This window comes from Sphaerodactylus townsendi, linkage group LG13, assembly GCF_021028975.2.
Source record: "Sphaerodactylus townsendi isolate TG3544 linkage group LG13, MPM_Stown_v2.3, whole genome shotgun sequence".
Lineage (NCBI taxonomy): Eukaryota > Metazoa > Chordata > Lepidosauria > Squamata > Sphaerodactylidae > Sphaerodactylus > Sphaerodactylus townsendi.
In genome coordinates this window covers 39,206,338-39,227,728 of record NC_059437.1, presented here as the reverse complement: position 1 = coordinate 39,227,728, position 21,391 = coordinate 39,206,338, and the positions used below count along the sequence as shown (strand labels likewise).

General features: G+C 46.4%; 1 protein-coding gene across 1 annotated transcript in view; it reads right to left on the bottom strand.

Annotated features, from left to right (window-relative positions):
- The window catches only part of GCN1 (GCN1 activator of EIF2AK4), a 63,365-nt gene that overhangs the window by 6,990 nt on the left and 34,984 nt on the right, over nucleotides 1-21,391 (bottom strand). The window contains exons 34-52 of the mRNA XM_048514307.1: nucleotides 20,831-21,077; nucleotides 20,329-20,450; nucleotides 18,756-18,870; nucleotides 17,748-17,927; nucleotides 15,766-16,007; nucleotides 14,708-14,776; nucleotides 14,173-14,311; nucleotides 12,189-12,385; nucleotides 11,858-12,000; nucleotides 10,696-10,813; nucleotides 10,325-10,540; nucleotides 9,178-9,342; nucleotides 8,186-8,347; nucleotides 7,678-7,770; nucleotides 6,867-7,010; nucleotides 5,156-5,425; nucleotides 3,255-3,368; nucleotides 2,315-2,545; nucleotides 728-921 (exon numbers count right to left, since the gene is read on the bottom strand). Coding sequence (XP_048370264.1) covers nucleotides 728-921; nucleotides 2,315-2,545; nucleotides 3,255-3,368; nucleotides 5,156-5,425; nucleotides 6,867-7,010; nucleotides 7,678-7,770; nucleotides 8,186-8,347; nucleotides 9,178-9,342; nucleotides 10,325-10,540; nucleotides 10,696-10,813; nucleotides 11,858-12,000; nucleotides 12,189-12,385; nucleotides 14,173-14,311; nucleotides 14,708-14,776; nucleotides 15,766-16,007; nucleotides 17,748-17,927; nucleotides 18,756-18,870; nucleotides 20,329-20,450; nucleotides 20,831-21,077 — 3,161 coding nt within the window. The remainder of the gene's footprint in view (nucleotides 1-727; nucleotides 922-2,314; nucleotides 2,546-3,254; nucleotides 3,369-5,155; nucleotides 5,426-6,866; nucleotides 7,011-7,677; nucleotides 7,771-8,185; nucleotides 8,348-9,177; nucleotides 9,343-10,324; nucleotides 10,541-10,695; nucleotides 10,814-11,857; nucleotides 12,001-12,188; nucleotides 12,386-14,172; nucleotides 14,312-14,707; nucleotides 14,777-15,765; nucleotides 16,008-17,747; nucleotides 17,928-18,755; nucleotides 18,871-20,328; nucleotides 20,451-20,830; nucleotides 21,078-21,391) is intronic.

The following is a 21,391-nucleotide window of genomic DNA, read 5'->3' as shown; positions in this document are numbered from 1 at the left end:
TCTTTTAAATCAAGAAAAGCTTTCGGCTCAGCTCACTTCAAATCCCTACATCAGTGATGGCGAACCTTTTTGAGACCGAGTGCCCAAATTGCAACCCAAGCCCCAGTTATGTATCACAAAGTGCCAACCCGGCAATTTAACCTGAATGCTGAGGTTTTAGTTTAGAAAAAAACGCTTGGCTCCCTCTTCCTCTGCCCCCCCGCTCGAGCAGGGGCCAGCCTGCTCTAGCCTCCAGCTAGTCCCACGTGCACCGCTCTGTGCTTCTCTAGCATCTCTGCCTCCTCTGCACCCCCCCACCTCGGGCAGCAGCCACCCGGAGCACAGGCACCAGGCCCACCAGCTGAGTCCTCCCTGCTCACCGTGGTGCACACACATCATGCTCAGGGGCCCAGGCCAGCCTAGATGTCTGTGTGTGGAAGGTGATTTTCCACCCCCACATGGCAAACTCTGTGTGTGCGTGCCCACAGAGAGGGCTCCGAGTGCCACAGGTTCGCCATCACTGCCCTACATGCTAACCTGAGGAAAAGAGGGTATGGAAGTGTCTCAGTCACCCATTTGATGACACAAAAACAATACCCAACACTGCTGAGAAGCAGGATCGGAGCAAAGGGGAAGGAAGTGTGCAACAAGGATTCCTCTTACTCTGCAGGGCCCTTCGTCTGGGATTAGTGGGAGGAGTAACCCTTGCCAAAGCCAAGGGGCATTTTCTGCAGCTGCTTCGACTCACCTGATGCCAGAATCCTCGCTGGTGCGGATGCCGTTCAATAGTTCCGTGAAGAGCGGATCGACTTTGGCATGGATGGCGATCAGCTTCCCGAGCGCATCTGCAGCCTTGAGACGCACCACCCGGTTGGGGTCTTGCAGGGCTTTCGTGAAGGTCGTTTGCAGCTGAGGCAAGAAGGGCTTCAAGGCAATGCCCACCTGCCACCCAATGGGGAGAAAGCATACCACGGCTGTCAGAAGAGGGTGCACTCAGTCCCTGCAAATGCCCCCAACCACACACAGAGCAACCCACCAAACCTGGGTTTCAGTTCAAGCAAATGTAATCCCCTAATAAAAATCACTGAAATACAGTAAAAAGCAAGCCACAAGGAACCACTGGCTCACTGAAGAATCCTGAGACTATCAGGTCCTTAAGAGTAAGATTCCAAGCCTCACGAGGGAAGACGCCAGTTTGAAAACATGATGGTGAAATATCACACCCTCCTGCAATTAGCATTGAAGAAGAAGAGGAGGAGTTTGGATTTATGCCCCACTGTTCTTTCCTGTAAGGAGACTCAAGACAGCTGGCAAACTTTTTAGCTTTCTCTCCCCACAACTGACACCTTGTGAGGTAAGTGGGGCTGAGAGAGTCCTGAGAGAACTGTGACTAGCCCAAGGTCACCCAGCAGGCTGCATGTGTAGGAGAAGGGAAACAAATTCAATTCACCATATAAGAGTCCGCCACTCATGTGGAAGAGTGGGGAATCAACCCAAACCCCACCACACTGGCTCTCGTTCAGAAGGCAAGGAAATATAAACACTAATGGATAATCCCCCCACCCCAGTTCTCAACATTTCATCCCCTTGCGCAAGCTTGAAAAATAGTCACTTCCATGGTCACCTTTGGGGAGTAAATGTATCCTCCAGGAGGTTAAGAACAGAAATATATTTTTTTCAAAAATCTAGCTTTGTCTGTTCTTTTTGGGCACAAATAGGCAGACTAGTAAACTTGTCTCTTGGCTTGTGCTGAGAGGGTTAACTAGGAATTCTCCAAAGGGTTGAGAACTGCATGCTTGTTGCGGGTGATAAACAAGCAACATATTCCTTCCTTTCTTCACGCCACTTCAAGCAGCTGAATTCCTGAGGGTATGGCTCAAAGCAGTGGTGGGATCCAAAAATTTTAGTAACAGGTTCCCATGGTGGTGGGATTCAAACTGTGGCGTAGCGCCAATGGGGCTGGGTGGGGCACGACAGGGGCGGGGAATTCCTGGGCGGGGCTGTGGCAAGGACGCAGCCGCTGCACCGGTCCTTGGGCAGGAAACGAATGCATGCAGGCGGAGGCTGCCACGCACGCCGGTGCACCTCCTGCTAGACTGCTTCAAGTTCTGCGCACTACTGCTGAGAGGAGGGGCGTAACTAATGCAAAAATCACGTGGCAAAATCACCAATTAGTAACCCCCTCTCGGCACACACAAATAATTAGTAACCTACTCTCGGGAACCTGTGAGAACCTGCTGGATCCCACCTCTGGCTCAAAGGGGTTTGACCATAAGACATGTGTTTCAAGGTGCTCTGAAATTCATCACCACCCTCAACCACTTTCCCAACTTACCTTGCCCAGCAAAAGGCTGAGGGTTTCGAGCAGAGCCACCTTGACGTTCCAGTTGAACCTGTCTCCCAGGATGCGGATCAGCGGTCCCGTGATGCTCACGACGGAAGGTTTCAGGGCCTCTGCCGAGGTCAGTTTAATCACGAGCCCCAAAGCTTTGGCGGCTTCTTCCTTCTGTTCTGAATTGCCTGTCAGGACTCCCTCCCGCAGCACCGGAAGTATAGAAGTCACTCCCTGGGAAAAGGAATCAAAGCAGAGAAACTGAAGTGAAAAAGGGAAAGTTTGGCCAACTGGACAATTGCTTCCTGTTCAGCTGGGAGGACAGCAAGCATCCCAGAGGGAAAGCAGACAGTTATATCCACAGTAGCCGGGGAAAGAAGCTCCTTGGAGTCTGCAAAAACCAGAAGCTGCTCCTGATAGAATGAGCCTCAGCAAAATTGGGTAGGTACTGGCTTATACACAATTTCGCCAAAACTGTGCCAACACGCCAATCCTCCAAATATTTATGAACTACACTCTTATCTTGCCGATAGAGCTCAGGAAATTTTTGAATTCATCCGCTGTCACTTCCTTGTAGAATGTTCCTGTTAGGTCGTAGTGCCTAGTGTCCCCCCGGCCCAGACACCAAGCCGGGTCATCTGGGTAGTGGAGGCAAGCCACTGCTCCTCCGCCAGGCCTGGCAACAGCCTCCCCATTTCCCCCACCCTCCCCCTAGCCCAAATACCATGCCAGCGCCACCCACCTCCCCCTCTCAACTCACCGACTGCTCATTCGCTCAGCTGCCTGCTCACAGTCCTTCAGGACTATTTTCTACTGCAGAAGCATGAACTTCTGCCACATCTCTAACTACTGCACTTTCATCTTTTTGTGAGACAGAGTATAGTACAGGAACTGCTGTGATGAGTCAAGTCCTCCAGCAACTGTCTTATCTTGCAACCATTACCTTTTTGGGAATGCAGAATCCAGGCACATGTTCTCCAGAGGCCTCATTCCCCACCATGCGAATATCTCTGTGGAGATCCTCAATGAGAGCCAGCTGGTTTCCAGCATCCAATTTCTGGGAAAAGAAGCAGACGGAAATCCTGATTGTGCAAATGCCCCAGCAACAGACCTTTGAAGTGTTGTTAGGAAATCAAACGAGCATGTTATGCACACACACACACTAGAGTTTAAGCCTGCTTTTCACACATGGTCACTTCACTAGGCGAACTGCTTCATAACACAATCTATAGACACAGAGGAAAAAAATCTGCACAGGCTGGAACACATGTGAACTCACAGAATCTGTGCATTCAGCTCAAATGGTAGCAATGAGGCACCTTTGCATTAAGCATTAAGTATGTCCTTAGGAGTTAATTTTTTAAAAAAAAACCTAAATTCAAATCGGAACTTGTTAAAGAGTGAAAAGAGGGTGTCTGTATCAATTTGATTGGTCATGAAAGCCAGGTCTGCTTTACTTGGAGAGAAAAGTGTGGTATAAAAGTTTCTAACCACCAGACTTGCTCAACACGTTCTATGTCTTGTCAATGAATCCGAGCAGGGCCACGAATAGCCACGAGCAATTTATTATATCTCCAATCCTTAACCAGAAACTCTAAAATTCTTCCAGTGAAGCAAACAATTTGCAACCAGAATGAATGAATGACTTATGACTGTAAAGGAAACAAGATTCCACTCCAAATTTGCTTAATGAACTCCAACGGCAGAATCTGTAACTTGAAGGAACAGAGTTTGAATTAGGCTGGATGTTAATTTCAGAGGATAGTCGTATTAGTCTGCAGTAGAGTAGCTAAAATTTCAGTCCAGTAGCACTTCAGAGATCAACAAGCATTTGGGGTATGAGCGTTTAAGAGTTAAAGTTCCCTTATACCCAAGTTCAGCTCATACCCCCAAAAATCTTGCAGTTCTCTAAAGTGCTACTACAGTCAGATCTCTTGCCCGATTTAACATAATGCTCTCCATGCTTCTCTATGACAGATACCAACACATAGACAAACAAAAAAGACTATGCCCATGTAACCCAGGCCAAATTGAGACACTCGGAACACACCCACTGTGCAAGATTTGCCAAAGTTAGGTTGAACCAGACTTCCCTTACCCCACTCTTATATAATCAACTCAATGATACTCTTAAGGCCCCTCCAATTTAAGATAAAGCTGATACCACTATTTGCGCGAATGTAGCTAATCTCCTATTAAATATTATACTTATCTCTAGATAGACATTAACTCATTAATTGGCTTGTAATATTATAACACTATTTATTTGATGTTTTATGTGTTATTAGAGGGGGGTTTTTACAGCTGAAGCAACGTGTTTTTAGTCCTTTTGTATATGTTATGGATTGTATTTTAGTCATATGTTCATGCCAATAAAGGCTTCTACTCTACTACACTCAGATCAAGCTAAGGAGGATGAATGGCTCAAATATGCCATTATACAGCTTTCAGGGATGTCCCAGCACTAGTGGGGAGGGGAAAACAGGGATGCTCGCTAGCAGAAACTTAGGGGAAAAGTAAGAGAACCCTTTCCCGCTCTGCCCAGTATTACAAAACAAATATCAAGTCCCATGGAGCCAAATCCAGTCAAGGACATAATCACACAAATGGTACAAAGAACATCTTCCCGTTCTAATTAGCTTGATTATGACCTTCCTTGATTGGCTCTGCTACACTCCGTCTGATTTCATAGCAATCATTTACATTAGACTTTGTAATAATATATCTACTTGTGAACATTTGCTTTCATTTAACAAACAAATTTTTTCGGGGTGCTCTCCTTGTTTCTCAGGCCCTGTCCCCAAGGCAACGGGCCATCAAGGCAGACCACTCAGTCGCTCCTACCTTGGTGATGGCATTCAGCGCGTCCCAGCTTTCATTCAGAACCACGGAATTGGTGTCATTGAAGAGCCGGATCAAGCCCGAAACCAGGTTCCGCAGATGGGCCGTGAGGTCTGCCTTTGTCTTGGAGCAGTAGATGTTCAGGATGATGGCGGCCGCCTGCCGTAACCCCACCTCAGGGCTGCGAGTCGCCTCCAGCAGGTCTTCAATGATAATCCTCTGCCCGGCTTCGTCTTCCACAGAAAGGATGACCACTTGGCAGTTGGCCATCTCCTGAAATGCCACAGCAAACGAGGTCTCAAGTTTTGGGCCATGAATTTACCCCTCCAGTGTAATCTCTTCAAGACAGGTCGCCCTCCCAGGAGAAAATCTAGAATCCCTTCACTTCAGCTTCTTTTCACAGCCTAGAATGAGTTGCCAAATTTCCCACCATTTATTCCTTTTGTTCAAGGCAGAGCAATGTATTCAAAGGATACAAAAAGATGAGAGCCAGCGTGGTCTAGTGGTTAAGAACAGGAGGATTCTAATCTGGAGAACCGGGTTTGATTCCCCACTCCTCCACTTGAGTGGCGGAGGCTTATCTGGTGAACCAGATATGTTTCCGCACTCCTACATTCCCGCTGGATGATCTTGGGATAGTCACAGTTCTTTGGAACTCTCTCAGCCCCACCTACCTCACAAGGGGTCTGTTGTGGGGAGAGGAAGGGAAAAGAGTTTGTAAGCCACCTTGAGTCTCCTTACAGGAAAGAAAGGTGGGGTATAAATCCAAACACCTCTTCTTCTAAATCCAAAAGATACAGAAAGATGGATAAAGTCTTTTACCACCAGGTTTGGCCCACGGGTTGCACTTGCTTCACGGCTGGTGTTTTCTGCATTCCTCTCTTCTCCAACCCCCATGCCACTTCTCACATATACCATGATGGCTTTGAACCCTGAGCAGAAAACTTAGCCTCTGAGTACATTGGTTCAGAGGGTTCCTCTGGCTGAGTTTAAAAAAGGACCAGACAGTCACACTCTGCTGCTTCTCCTGCTGAGGGGTAGCCCTGCTGTTAGGAAATGGGAGACGGCTGCCTCTGGAAGGGATTTCCCATCTCCCCATCCTTCCAGCGCCCAAGAAAAGCAGTGCTTTTTGTGATGCTTCTGGGCCAGCCAAGCTGTTCTCTGAGTGCAGGAGATACGCCTCCCGGTCTGAATCACAGAGATCGGACACAGATATCACTGCCAGTCAGACTGAAGACGTCTCCCACCCTGCTCTGCACGTGAGAGACGGCCAGCATTGGGCACACAAACAAGTCCAGGGCAGCATCAGAACATTGGTTGTTGTTGGCCACCTCCACGACTTCAAAACCCCAACTGGTTCCTCCCGGTCACTGCACTAGGCAGAAGGGAGTGGGAAGGACCATCCTATCCACACAGGGACTCCTCCACTGGGTAAGCCACGAGCAAGCAGCAAATTCTCACGTGGCCTTATTAATACCATACAGTTAATTGTACCCCTGCTGCAGAAACATGTTTTTTACAGTAGCACAGAACAAACAAATTAGGTAGCATGCAATCCGGTGAACACAAATTATTTCCCACCTAATGGAACTGCTATTGCGTTGATGGAATTCCACTGGCTTTCTATCCAGCAGCTATTTCTTGAAGAATATCTCCCTGGTCTGAGCCCAAAGAAGACCTATGCCTCCACTAAGTTTCCCCTCGGAGGACGTACCTGCTGCTCTTCACCTGTCCCAAGCTTCTCCTTCAGTGCTGACATCATAGCAGGCAAGATTACACCAAGGTGCCGGGTAAGAGCATCCCCAGCCACCGCTGAGAGGAATGCCAGGACTCTTGTGTTCACAGGAGCAGAAATGAGCTAAGGGAAAAAGAGAAGACAACACAAGTTGCAGGGAAAGCACATCCTGAATCTATAGCCCTGACACAGCACTAGCACGATGTCGTGTTTTGGGAAAACCAAATCAATCAATCTCTACTTCGAACTGCGACCCCAATTTCTAAGGGCTGTTTCACAGAAATCTGGACTTGCCATTGGTTATACACTCACTCAGTCATAGTGCTTCAATGACTGAACTTGTGTGATGCACTTGTTTTTTGAAAATCTTCATATTCATACTCTGCTTTTTAAAAAAAAATGGGACGCATCTCTGAGATGGAACACACGCTTTGAAGTGTAAGAACTTCCAGGCTCAATGCTTGGAACCTCCTGCTAAAAACCATCTTGGGGCCAAGGCTGGGGAAGATCTTGTAGAGTTGTTGTCAGCCAAGAGCGGACAATACTACTGGGTAAGAGTATCCCGACCCAGCAGGAGGCAGGCTGCGTGCGTTCAATGCAACCCTAAGAAGAGTTAAACTCTTCTTAGCTTAATGAAGCCAATGGTTTAGACAGGTGTTGCTCTACTTAGGACTCTAGACCTCTGAAGATAGTGTGCGAACAGGCCCCTAAAAAACAACAGCTTCAACAACTGAGACAATGTAGAGAGAGATGACTTTTGGATGATTTCGGACGCTGTCCACCAATATACCTTTGGCACCAAATAAGGCAGCACCACGCGGCTCTTCACAGCCATAACTTGCTTAAGGCCATCCAGAGCAAACTCAGATGTCTCTTTGTCATCCTAGAGAGGGAGGGAGAAAAATTAAAATCAGGCTTCTAGACGGGACACACACACACACCTGTGAGCCCTGGTAGTCCAGATGCCACATAGAAACGCACTTCACAAATATGGGATTGAATTTACTTTGCTACCACCAAAGAAGATCAGGGGCCCTAGACCCGTGATCTTGTCACTGCAATAATCCCCACTGGACCTCTACTGTTCATCCTCAGAGATAGTAATCAGAGGTGAACTGCACCTGAACATGGAAGTTCCTCTTTTTTTTTACAAGATCCACTAATACACTTATCCATTATAAAGTCCCCAACGAAGTTAGTTTTCATGGCTGCTACCAACACAATCCTCCTGAATCTTGCCTGCCAGGTGTACAGAATTTTGCAAACACTCCAAACTCAGCAACATTTCACTTATTTACCAGCTGCTTCAGCAAGAAGGGCAAGATGTCTTCGAGAGCCTGAAATCCGATGGTTGCGTGCAGTTGTTCAAACGTTTTGGCTGCTGCTTCTCTAACCTCTTCTAGAGGGTCACACAGAGCTTTCCTCACTGTCGGGACCAAGGACTCAGAGAAGCACAGCACCTGCAGGGACAACGGTTATTGTGGAGGGAGCTGTACCCAAACTCCCAGGAAACCAACAGACTGTTCAGAAAAAAAATAATCTTGTGGAGAAAGCTAACATTCCTGCAATATTTTCTACATTCTACTTAAGAAGAAATGTTCAGCTCTTTGGCTCCATAATCTGCAGACAAGATCCCCACATTTCCAGTCTCTTTGGAATTGCAAAAGTATTTTATTTTGTCAGGAAGAGGTACCATGCAGGCACAAGCCCTGCCCCCAAGCCACATAAGAAGGATTCCAGAACTGCAGCAGGGCAGAAAAATACTGTACACACACACATAGCAAAAGAGCTTCATTCCCTACATTTCCCAACATAGAAATTAAATGCCACATCAAAAGGAGAAGCATATTTTAAAAAGCACAATGTGACAGAGATGAAGGAGGAGGAGGAGGAATTTGGATTTATACTTTCTCTCTGTAAGGAAACTCAAGGTGGCTTACAAACTCCTTTCCCTTCCTCTCCCCACAACAGACCTCTCACCACAACAGTGAGGTGGATGCGGTTAAGAGAGTTCTGAAGAACTGTGACTAGCCCAAGGTCACCCAGCAGGAATGTAGGAGTGCGGAAACACATCTGGTTCACCAGATAAGCCTCTGCCACTCAGATGGAGGAGTGGGGAATCAAACCCGGTTCTCCAAATTAGAATCCACCTGCTCTTAACCACTATGCCACATTGATAAGGAGAGGATACATTGCTCTCTGGAACCAAACCCTAAATACATCCTACCCTGAGATTTGCAGGAATGACCACAAGACTCCCTGCTGCTGCTACAACGGGAAGCAAACTTACAGCATCCCTGCTGGTGGACTTCATTATCTCGCTCAGCCCAATGCAGACCCCTTGCCTCTTGTCGCTCATCTCAGACCTCAGGCCTTCTTCCAAAATGGGGATGATTTCCGGGAGGATCTTTTCGCCCAGCTTTCGGACAAGGTCTCCCAACGTCCGTGCTGCTATCTGCCATCACGGAACAAGAAAATCAGGGTGAGTTAAATAGAACAGATCCAACTGTGATCAATTCGACCTCTGAGCTAAATGCTGACTTTCCATTCACATGAGGAAGAGATAAGAGCCCCGGTCACCCATGGCTCTGCCTTTAAAAGACTACATGTGGAGTGGGATCCAGTTCATCTGCCCTCCTCCAGGGCCCACCACGTTCAATGTACTGGATGCCACATGTCCTAGAGCAGGGGTCTTCAACCTGCGGCTCTCCAGATGTTCATGGACTACAAATCCCATCAGCACCTGCCAGCATGGTCAATTGGCCATGATGGCAAGGGCTGATGGGAATTGTAGTCCATGAACATCTGGAGAGCTGCAGGTTGCAGACCCCTGTCCTAGAGCAGTCTTTATGCATGAACTTCAAAATAGACAGCCTTGATCCATGAGACCTCTATCCTCCACCCCTTCCGATGCAGATGGGTATAGTTAGATTCCATAACTCTATTTCATGTCGAAGAGGGAGCAAGCTTGTTTTCTGCTGCCTCAGAGACTAGGACATGGAGTAATGGATTCAAGATGCAGGAAAAGAGATTCCACCTAAACACTAGGAAGAACTTTCGGACTGTCAGGGCTGTTCGACAGTGGAATTCACTGCCTTGGAGAGTGGTGGAGTCTCCTTCTTTGGAGGTTTTTAAACAGAGGCTGGATGAACATATGTCGGGAGTGCTTTGATTGTGTGTTCCTGCATGGCAGGAGGTTGGACTTGATGGCCCTTGGGGTCTCTTCCAACTCTATGATTCTATGATTCAACATGATGTACAATCCCACAAACATTAGGCTGGCATAACATCAATTCTACACCCAAAGTGGGTACAGCCAAATGGGATGAGGACTCCTCATGAGCAGGTTCATAAACAGCATTCATTCACTAACAGTGCCAAAATATCATCTGGCAGTAAAATCAGTGGGAAAAGACTTATCCGCCCAAACACTCAACTGTTCTCTTGTCAGCACAAGTACTGGCCAAGAATCCCAAAAGGAGGCCAAAAAGGGTTGGCAGAATCTCCCGGAGTGTGCGGGGCGTGTTTGAGACCACAATCTTCCAGACGTGCAAGGATGCCTGGCGAACAACCAGCTGGGTATCTGAGCGGCCCATGTACAGCCCTGCCAAGACTCTGTTCCTCCGCTCCACGCCGAGTGCATGAATGATGGCCTGAAAAAAACAGAATTAACACAGAAAGGACTTTAACAAAGAAACAGCTATTACAGGTTTTTTGTGCCACTGGACACCCAGCGAAAAATGTGCTGCCACTTTTTTTGTAAATTATTCTGTGGCAGTAACAGGTATAGAAGAAAAACAGCTCTCACTTTATTGGACTGGGCTGTGCCAAAGTTGTCATCCTCAGAGGCAGTTTCTGTGGTCATTTTTCCAGTGACTCCTGAGATGTGGAACAGGAGGTCTCCGAGCAACTGAACAGAACTAAACCTGAGAAACAGGAACAGAGGTGGGGATAAAGGCAATCCAGTGGTTACACTTAAGCACACACGGCCTGAAAGATTCTGGATTTCTTTTTCCAAATGCACAACTCAGCAGGGAAGTAGGTGTGCGTCTCCCCATTTCCTGAGTAAGGCCTGTGTGCTGTTTAAGACATGGATAGTTAAGGCACATGACTGTAAAAGGCAATATCTGAAGGGTCATCTCAGGGTCATCGAGCCCTTCGGGGATGAGGCAGCCTATAAATTTAATAAATAAATAAATAAATAAATAATAAATACCCTGGGAACAGCTGATAGAACAGTTCCCCAAGAACTGGAGAAGTATGTGTGCACACAAGAGCTTATACCAGTGATGTATAATTTTACTCCAGATGTTGACGTAATTATCAGCTCTCGCCAGCATGGCTAATTCGCCATGGCAGCAGGGCTGATGATGGGAATTGTAGTCCATAACATCTGGAGTGCCAAAGGTTCACCATCACGGGCTTATACCAAGAATAAAACATTGTTGGTCTTAAAGGTGCCACAGGATTCAAACTTTTTCCTAATAATTTTCAAAAGTCATCCTCATGGCCGTAATCTGATTATGTGTGATAAAATTCTGCTCTGTGTAGCTTTCAAGCCCCATCTGCACAAGCAGAATAATGCACTTTCAATCCACTTTCACAATAGTTTCAAAGTGGGTTTTGCTATTCCTCACAGTAAAATCCAGCTGCCAAGTGCATTGAAAATGGATTGAAAGTGCATTATTGTGCATGTGCGGACGGGGCCAGAGTCTTTTACAAGGAACCTACAAGAAGCCTTAAGACAGTGGTGGTGAACCTATGGCACTCCAGATGTTCATGGACTACAACTCCTATTAGCCCCCAATTGGCCATGCTGGCAGGGGCTGATGGGAATTGTAGTCCATGAACATCTGGAGTGCCGTAGGTTCACCACCACTGCCTTAAGACCACATCCCTCCCACTGTCCGCTACAGGAAGACCAAGACTACCCAACTAAGAACTCGCCTACCTGGAAATCTGTATCTTACCTGATCCGCCACAGGTCGTCAAAGAGACCCTGCTCCAGCTGGGGCAGCAGCAGCGCAATGGCTGTCTCGGCGTACATGCTTATAATCCTCTGCCCAGCACGCAAGGCTGTGTCTCGCACAAACTCATTCTCATCAGCCAGTGCCTAAGCAAACGGATACTAATTATGGCCGCAGTTTTTGAGGCACAAGACAAAAGTCACAGGAAAAATGCAACGACCCAAGTTGAGCAATCAGAGAGCGAACGCAGCTCCCAATAAACTTAAAACCAGTAACCTTAAAAACAGCTTCCATCCCCCTGAAGAAAAGGTTCAGACGTCCAACTGCTCCCTACCTTAAGGATGCAAGGTATGATGGGTCCGACATAAGGTATAAACTTCTCGCCGAAGGTAATGGGCAAATAGTTGAACATCATAATATAACCATCTCGAACATGTGGGGCGATGTCCACTTTGCTGGCTGTAGCTACAATTTCTGGCATGAGTTTCTCCAGCTTTTCTACCCCCAAGCCTGCCATGACTTCAGCCAGACCTATATTGGCAGGACAGGGAGGGAAAGAGCTCAGTGTTAATTTTTTATTTATTTATTTATTTATTTATTTATTTATTTATTTATTTATTTATTTATTTATTTATTTATTTATAATTGGTTTTATATACCACCCCTCCCCCGAAGGGCTCTGGGCGGTGAACAACACAATAAAACAGCAATCAATAATGCTACATTGGCATCCAATCGTAAAAACAGAACTTCATAGATCCACCCTGGAAAATAAAACAGAGAAGCGGAGAACCCAGAATGTAAGGAAAAGGAGGGGGAAAGGGGAGGGGGGCATCAGCGGTCGGCCCTCCAAACTCGTAACACTCAGGTCTTATTATGTCTCTGTATGAACTCCAAGATCCCGCAGGGCCCGGATAGCTGGTGGTAGCGTGTTCCACCAGGCAGGGGGCGGGGGTGTAAAAGCCCTGGCCCGGGTAGAGGCCAGTCACATCATCGAGGGACCAGGGACCACCAGTAAATTGGCCTCTAACGAACGTAGAGGCCGTGTAGGGACATATGGGGTAAGACGGTCCCGAAGGTACGAAGGTCCCAGGCCTCTACGTTATAAAGATGAAGATATTATACTCAAGGCTGCATACATGCTATGTTTCCACACAAAGGCTGCAGAATATGGTATGACCCAGAGAATCTGGCTTCCTGACCATCTCAACTTTTCTCTCTTTAAAGTAAACTTCTATGTTTTCAGTTTGCAAAGATGACCTTGAATGAGCATGAAAAACTCCTGATGAAATCTCACCAGCAGAGGAAAGAGATTCAATACTCCAAATTTGATGTTAGAACGCTGCATTTTAATGGGATTGGTTTTAATAATATAGAGCCATCATTTAATGCTTATTCAATTTTGGTTTAATGATTTTACTGTGCTCTATCTATCTGTTTGTTCACCGCCCTGAGGGGGAGGGCGGTGAATGAATGAATGAATGAATGAATGAATGAATGAATGAATGAATGAATGAATGAATGAATGAATGAATGAATGAATAAATAAATAAATAACCCCTTGCTCTTTCCCAATGCCAAGCAACAACAGAACATTTCATTCCACACAAAAAAAGAACCAGAGAGAGAAATGCAATAAATGTGTTTCATCTGTATAATTGGTAATGGATATCAAATTCAGCTTCTCTATAAGTAGGATCTAGGTTCCCTTGCTGCAGAATGGTTATTTCTTTTAAGCTTGGATCTTTCTCATGTCTTTGATAGTTATTCATCAATTATATTTTTTTAAGGTAATGGATTCAAGGGGCAGGAAAAGAGATTCCACCTAAACATTAGGAAGAACTTTTGGACTGTCAGGGCTGTTCGACAGTGGAATTCACTGCCTCAGAAAGTGGTGGAGTCTCCTTCTTTGGAGGTTTTTAAACAGAGGCTGGATGAACATATGTCAGGAGTTCTTTGATTGTGTGTTCCTGCATGGCCGGGGGTTGGGCTAGATGGCCCTTGGGGTCTCTTCCAACTCTATGATTCTATGATTCTAAGGTAGGAAGCATTTGGTTAACTTTACTTAATTAACCTCTGAACAATCTTGAGAGGTAGGACAGTGCAGATGGAGTGTCAAGGCCATCAGTTCCTGGCCCTAGATTGCCTGGAATACTCCCAATCAGCCGCTGGCTCTCTTGCACCTAACTTCAGCACTTCATCAACAAGACAGCAACACTTCCTATCACCTCGTGCACAGTCTTGAGCCAAGTTTACATGGCAGATGGGAAAGGAAGGAGAAGACAACACCAGCGTTAGACAAAGCCAGTCATTCTTGCCTTGTGCAGCACCAGATCGATCCACCGAACTCTGCTCATACGTCAGGGTCTCCATCAACCAAGGCAGCAAGTCCTCGAAGCAGGACTCCCCCATCCCCTTCACCATGGCCCCCAGTGCCTTTGCAGATACCGTGCGGACCTGCAGATTCAAAGAAAGAGGTAACTAGAACTAGACAGAAGCAAGCAGCTAGGAACTCAGTGGCGTGCACATATTTTGCCTGCACAAGGTTCGACTACCGGCCTCTCCAGTGAAAGGATCTAATGGAACAAGGCTGGTATTCTGGAGAGCTGCTGCATTCAGAATAGATAGTCCGGGGTGAAATGGACTGACTTGGTACTGGTGGTTCAGTTGGTAAAACACAGTTTGCATGCAGATAGTCCAAGGTTAAGTTTCCAATGTCTCCAGTTAACAGGATCTAGGGGAGACCTATGCGCCTATTGGAATAAGAAATGCCAACATGGGCCACTATTGTGACTCTCTATAAGGCAGTTTCATACGTCTAGCAGTAGATGAAAGAATGGCAGGAAGGCATACCTCAGGTACAGGATCCAACAAAGAGGCCTTCAGTCCAGGAGTCACGCTGGGCAGGTAAGGAGCCAGATCCTGAAGAAGACAATAACGTAGAAAAAAATCATTTGGGAAAAAGTAGACTAGAAATAAGAATAGTTGTACCATAGAAAAACATGCCCGGTAGCAGGACTGGGGGGGAAAGTGCTTCTGCTGAACGAAACCTCAAGTCACTCCCACTACTACCTCCACATGCTAGTTTAGTCATGTTATCTGAAGTGTCACAAAAGGGAAGGGCAGCATGTAAACTTGCCATCCCAGGAGAAAGACAGCACAAAACAGTGAAGCTGTGATAAATATGCTAGCTTGGAGGAGAGAAATGAGCAGGCAAGGCAACTAGGCAGAGCCTCTAAACAGCAATGCAGGGTCAAAGTGCTCGATGGGAGGCTGTTTAAGAGATATTTTCAGCCTTGCTGGTAGCAGTGAGACTCAGTAAGGTTTTGGCGCTCCTGGAGAATGAGGGAAAGGGGCAGAGTTGGGATAGCTGTGGGGTTTCTGACCTCCCAGGGACAAACTCAAAGAAACAGGGAGGGCTTGTGGGTTTGTTCCTTCACATTGGGCCTAACTAATACATTGAAAACAGACAGAAGAGCATCAGTGTAGCGTGGTGTCCAGCGAAGTTCCGGGGAGCCCCCAATTCAAACCCCCACTCCAGCAACCTGAGCTCCTTGGAGGAAAGATGATAAAACTACCCTGTGTCCCTCAAATATAAGACATCCCCTGAAAATAAGACATAGCAAAGTTTTTGTTTGGAAGCTACGTCCGTACCTAACAGAACACAGTGAGAAAAATCAAGACATCCCCTGCCACAAAATACATATGCTATTCTTTGGGAGCAAAAATTAATATAAGACACTGTCTTATTTTCGGGGAAACATGGTATTTGATTGAGAGACAGCATATACTACTTCACTGTACGGCAGGTGTGATCCCCAATAAGTACACAGGATGCCTTCACTTAACCTTAACCCTTGGGTTCTCAAGGTCCGCAAGTCTCCAGCAGCACAAAGCTGTCACTCAGCAGCTGGCATACCTTCTTGATCATCATCAATAGTCAATAGTGAATACATATTCCCAATGATTTGGGCAGCCATCTTCCTGGTGTCTGTGGAACGGTCTTGGAAAGCTCTCTGGACAATAGGCATGATGAGGGCTAGAGAAGGCGCGTCGATGAAGTGGACAAATTTGGTCTCCAGCAGAGTCTGCAGACATTTCTGAGTCTTCCTGGAGGGATCTGTCAAGGCATCCAGAAGAACTGGCGCAATCGCTGCGTATTGGAAAAGGAGGCAGAGGAATAAGGTCACAGTAAGAAGTCACCACTGTGCTAACAGCAACGGGACTCCTCTTGAGAAAAAGTCTCATCCAATACAAGAACTGCCTTGCTAGATCGGATAAACGATCCATCGCATCTATCATTCTACTGTAAACGGAAGCCAGCAAAATGTCTTCAGGCACTTCTTTCTTGTTACTTTCTCATATCCTGTCTCTAATCTTTTCCTCTTTTATAATCAATGGAAATACAAGTCCCCTCTTGCTTCTCTAAACTCTTACCCTTGTTTCCTTTTTCTCTCTTACTCTTTCTTTTTCTGCTTTCTACTCTCTATGTTTCTTCATTATCTGCTCTTTTTTCTGTTGTGTTTTGTCCCCAAATGACAAGTTATGCTAAATGGATGTAATAATTTCTATATATTTTAAACCTAATAAATACCATAATAAAATGTAAACGAAGCCAGCAAAATGTCACTTCATATCCTGTCTCTAATCTTTTCCTCTTTTATAATCAATGGAAATACAAGTCCCCTCTTGCTTCTCTAAACTCTTACCCTTGTTTCCTTTTTCTCTCTTACTCTTTCTTTTTCTGCTTTCTACTCTCTATGTTTCTTCATTATCTGCTCTTTTTTCTGTTGTGTTTTGTCCCCAAATGACAAGTTATGCTAAATGGATGTAATAATTTCTATATATTTTAAACCTAATAAAATTATTAATAAAAAAATGTCTTCAGGCACTCACAAACTAGGTTTATTCCCTGAGGACAGGGACATACCACCCAGGGGGACATATAGGGTCAAATGTCCCTGAGCTGCGGCCATTTTGTCACGTGGGAGGAGGAAAATCACACATTTTCAGTGGGCCAGCTCTGTGTTCAGATCTGTAAGTTGGGGCATGTTCTATAATGTGATGGTGGCTTTGAGATGACCTGGTGCAAAAAAAGGTTGTTTGGTCATGGTGGGGGAGGGCGGCCACCCATGTGGGGGAGGGACAGGGACAGACATGACTCAGATTTTGCACGGGGCTACATTTTCCCTAGGTACGCCTCTGACTGAGGAACCAAACATGATAATTGTAGGGCGTGCTAACGGAATAAATATCTGCACTTATACTGTTGGCTTTTTACAAATTTTTTCCTGGCTCACGAAGAGGCCATGAAAATTTGTCCCACCAATAACTGGTATTCATATACTGCCTCTGTCCACAGATGTTCTAATCAGCCATCATGACTGGCAGCCATTTTTGGAGGTAAATGAATGGAGAACAGATCTTTTTCCAAAGATGTTTAAGTTACTGGTACCATGATGCTTTGTGGCAGTAAATCCCACAATTCTGCATGATGTGAAGTCTCTCCCTTTGTCAGTCCTAACCAAACCTACTGACAATAGCAATAAGATACAACCATCACTTCAAAGTCCAACAGCAGTGAGAGACTGCAAAGTAGTCGTATTGGAAGCCTCAGACGACACAAATTGCTTCTTCCCAGCCGGCTGCACCTACAGACCCTACCTGTTGCATGTAGTCCTACAGCTCCTCTGTCCATGTCCATTCCTACCTGCAGCTTGTCTTTATATTCCACTCATCTATTTCTAATACAGAATTTTTACAGTTTACTCCACTTTAATCAAATGGCTCCTGTGTGCGTACAGGGATTCCAGATGACACATGAAAGCCTGTGCTCTTCAATACTGTTATTAAGCTCTGTTAGTGGAATACATCCTGCAAGTCAGACGCTTACCTAAAATCTCAGGATTTCTGATAACCGACCCGATCTGCCGAAGCGCCTGCTGTCCTGCCTTCTGGACCTTCACATGAGAGTCTGTGAGGACTTCAGTGAGTTTTGGCACAATGTTTGGCAAGCAGGACGAGAGCTGCTTGGGAGCGCAGTAGGCCATGGCCCCAAGCAATTCCACAGAACCTGAAGAAGGTGTGAAAGAGGAGATTAGCAAACTACTCACTGGAGCAGAAGAAGAGTTTTGATTTATATCCCCCTTTCTCTCCTGTAAGGAGACTCAAAGGGGCTTACAATCTCCTTTCTCTTCCCCTCCCCCTACAAACACACTGTGATGTAGGTGGGGCTGAGAGAGCTCCAAAGAATTGTGGCTAGACCAAGGTCACCAAGTTGGCATGTGCTGAGAGTGCACAAGCTAATCTGGTTCAACAGATAAGCCTCCATAGCTCAACTGACAGTGTGGGGAATCAAACCCGGTTCTCCAGATTAGACTGCACCTGCTCTTAACTACTACACCACACTGGCTCTCAATTACAAGGAGGAGAAGTCAATTAGCTCAGAAGTTGTCAGGGAAACTTGTGGGGGTGGGGGGATGGACTGTGAGACCAAAAGCTCCTACAGCAGACAGTTGACTACATTTGAGAGGAGTGAGAGGAAAATAATGTTCATCCAGAACTAACAGGATTCTCCTCCCGTCCATACATTCAGAATGGAAACTTTTCAAAGACATGGTTTAAAAATCTGAATTCTATTTGCTATGAGGAATAGAAACTTATTTTATGACATATGCACACGTGTGCACACATACACACACGCACGCAAGAATGGACACAGGGAACTTTTGATTCCAAGCCTGTTTTCCCAATTCCATGATAGGGGCTGAAATACAAAAGGAAACCCAGACTACTAGTAGCATGAAACAGAAAAAAACTAGCACTGCCCAGATGAGGCCTGACTGAAGAGGTCTGCGTTGCCTCCCTGAGTAGAGGACGTCTGAAATAATAAAGATCTTACCAGCTTTGGTTCTCCAGGATTCCTCCTCTAATGCAGCCAGCAACGATGGCAGGACCAGCTTCACGCCGTGGGCACTCAGGTTGCTCATCACTGCTTTGGCACAGTCGTCGGCAGCCTCGAGGCAAAGATGACAAGGTTTAGAATCTGCCCTCAGTTTCTAACGAGATCCCGCTGCACAATGTAATTCTCCCTCGCATACAAGCTGAGGGAAGAGCAGGCTTGCTCCTAGCAATGGTGGTATGGGTATGGTAGTCGTGCCCGGGGAGGGAGGGTGGGGAGATGAGATGAAAGCATCAGCCACAGACAAATGTATTACAACCACATCAATACTCTGGATTTTTCACTCTCATCAGCAGTCAGTTTGCATCCTGCTGCGCCCAACTATTAGGCAGGATCACTCAAATTCTTGAAAGCGTTTTATTCCCTTGCTGGTAGAGGAAGCCTGCCAATTCTTGTAACACAGCTACAGCAGATAGCCATAAAAATTCCCACTGTCCTTAAGGTAGGTGCATCTTTTGCCATTGCTTGGCCCCTTCTGTAATACTCTAGTGCACACTATAGTTCATCACCCCTGCCAGCATCATGCTGGCAGGGGATGATGGGAACTGTAGTCCATAACTTCTGGAGGGCCGCGAGTTTGACACCTATGCTCTAGTGCTTTCTGTGTTCTTGATTACACCTTCCAGTGCTTCACTTGCTTGATTATGGTGTGACTATCGCTGGGCTCTCAGTTCAACCTCTTTTCTCCTCCAGTAAATCCACAGGGAGGGGTGCTCGCCATGCCTCCACTGCCAAAACGTCCACTGGAAGATAGGAGGCCCCTGCCATTCCAAGGAATCTCATACTTTACCCCTTTGCCACAGGGAGTCAGAACATCACAGTTCCCCATTTTCTAAACATCTGTGCTTTTCTTTTTCTCTTCTTAAAACAATTAACTGCTGTAAAAGTTGGACTGCAGACAGAGCCTGCCGTAGACTTCTCAGCCCAGCTGGAGTTAAAAGCATCTTCAAACCTTTTATTTATTTAGATGTTTATACCCTGCCATTCTCCCAGTGGGGACCCACAGTGGCTTGCATCATTGTTCTCCCCTCCTGTATTTTATAATCATGACAAAAAAACCCTGGGAAGTCGCTTAAGGCTGAGCAAGAATGACAGGCCCATCCCCAGTGAGTTCCCAGGGCAAAGCGGGCAACTGAGCTTGGGACAGATCTTAGTCCAGTACTCAAATCAGCACACAGAGTTGTCTATTGCCTGGCAGATCCTGCTCACTGCCCATGGAGCAAATTAATCCAGGATGCTCTTCCATCCCAAAGGGAGGCAGAAGTATGGAGAGCCCAGGAAGTGGGGGGGGGGGGCAGATTTGGCAAGAGAAGTCTGGTACCCAGTGCATGCAGAGCGAGAGGTCTGCCACTGTGTTCCACTGCTATCCTCAGCTACAACCCCTTCCCTCCCAACTGCAAAAAACCCTACATGAGTATATGATTTTCCCTTACTTGGATGCCAAGCACTGGAAAAGCAGATGGAAAAGGATAAAGCTCTTCGTCCACACTCTTGGGAACTCTACTCCCCTTACCTCTCGAACATACTGATTTCCATCTCCGAAGCAGAGCAGCAAGTGGGGTAACACGTGGACCACGTAGGGCTCAAAGAGCTTCCCGAGCATGTTGCAGAGCATCTCAAAGGCAAACAAGGCCCCTAAGGACAGACAGAACGGTCAGTCAGAAGAATGCATTAGTCAGCCTGCAGATGAATCGCTTGCCTGCGCTGATTCTCAGACACTGGAGCAGCACACAGCTAATAAAGAAACACTCGGGCCAACTGAGAAGGACACGTTCTACCCGTAAACCTGACTTCAGTCCTCTGCAGTGAAGGTGCAAGGCTATGTTCAAACCATGGCCTCTGAACAGCAGGACCAAGACAATGTAAGGGAGAGCTGCCCTACACCCCCATCTCTACAGCAACGCAACTGTAAATGGCCATGTTCAAACTGATAATGAGGTGATTGCACTAACGCCACCACCCCTGGTTTCAACAGTGCAAACTGAGCTGAAAGGAGAAAAGCACGCTTAATTCACCTTCTCGCCTCCGGAAGTTCTTCTTGTCCTGGATGGCGTCGGTCAGAGTGGACATCATTTTCTGCTGCTTGAGTGAGAGGATGCCAAGGCCTTTCACTAGGCCAGCTAACCCATAGGCAGCACCTTTCCTTTCAGCGTATTTATCCGATTCCAGCAGCAGCTGCATCAGTTTCTGGATCATTCCTCCTGCATCGTCTTTGATCGCGGGCACAAGAGGCGGGAGGCAGCCAGCCACAGACTCCTGAACCTATAGGAAGGGCCAGAGACAGGTCACCAGAGGCATGCCGACTGACCTAATGCTTCATGAACCTCTGATAGCTGAAGAATATTTTTCACACATGAATTCCTTCTAACCACATAAGAGGCACTTCACTGCTCAGATATCTGGGTCACGAAGATCCCCAGCTGGGTTACATTTTTTCTTTTTTATAAAGACATTTGACCGTTTTGTCAGCATTTAACAAGATATTACAATAGATTGCTGTTTATAGCATAGGGAATTCTGCAATTTTCTCTTCAACTCAAAATCTTTTAGAGCAGTGGTTCTCAACCTGTGGGTCA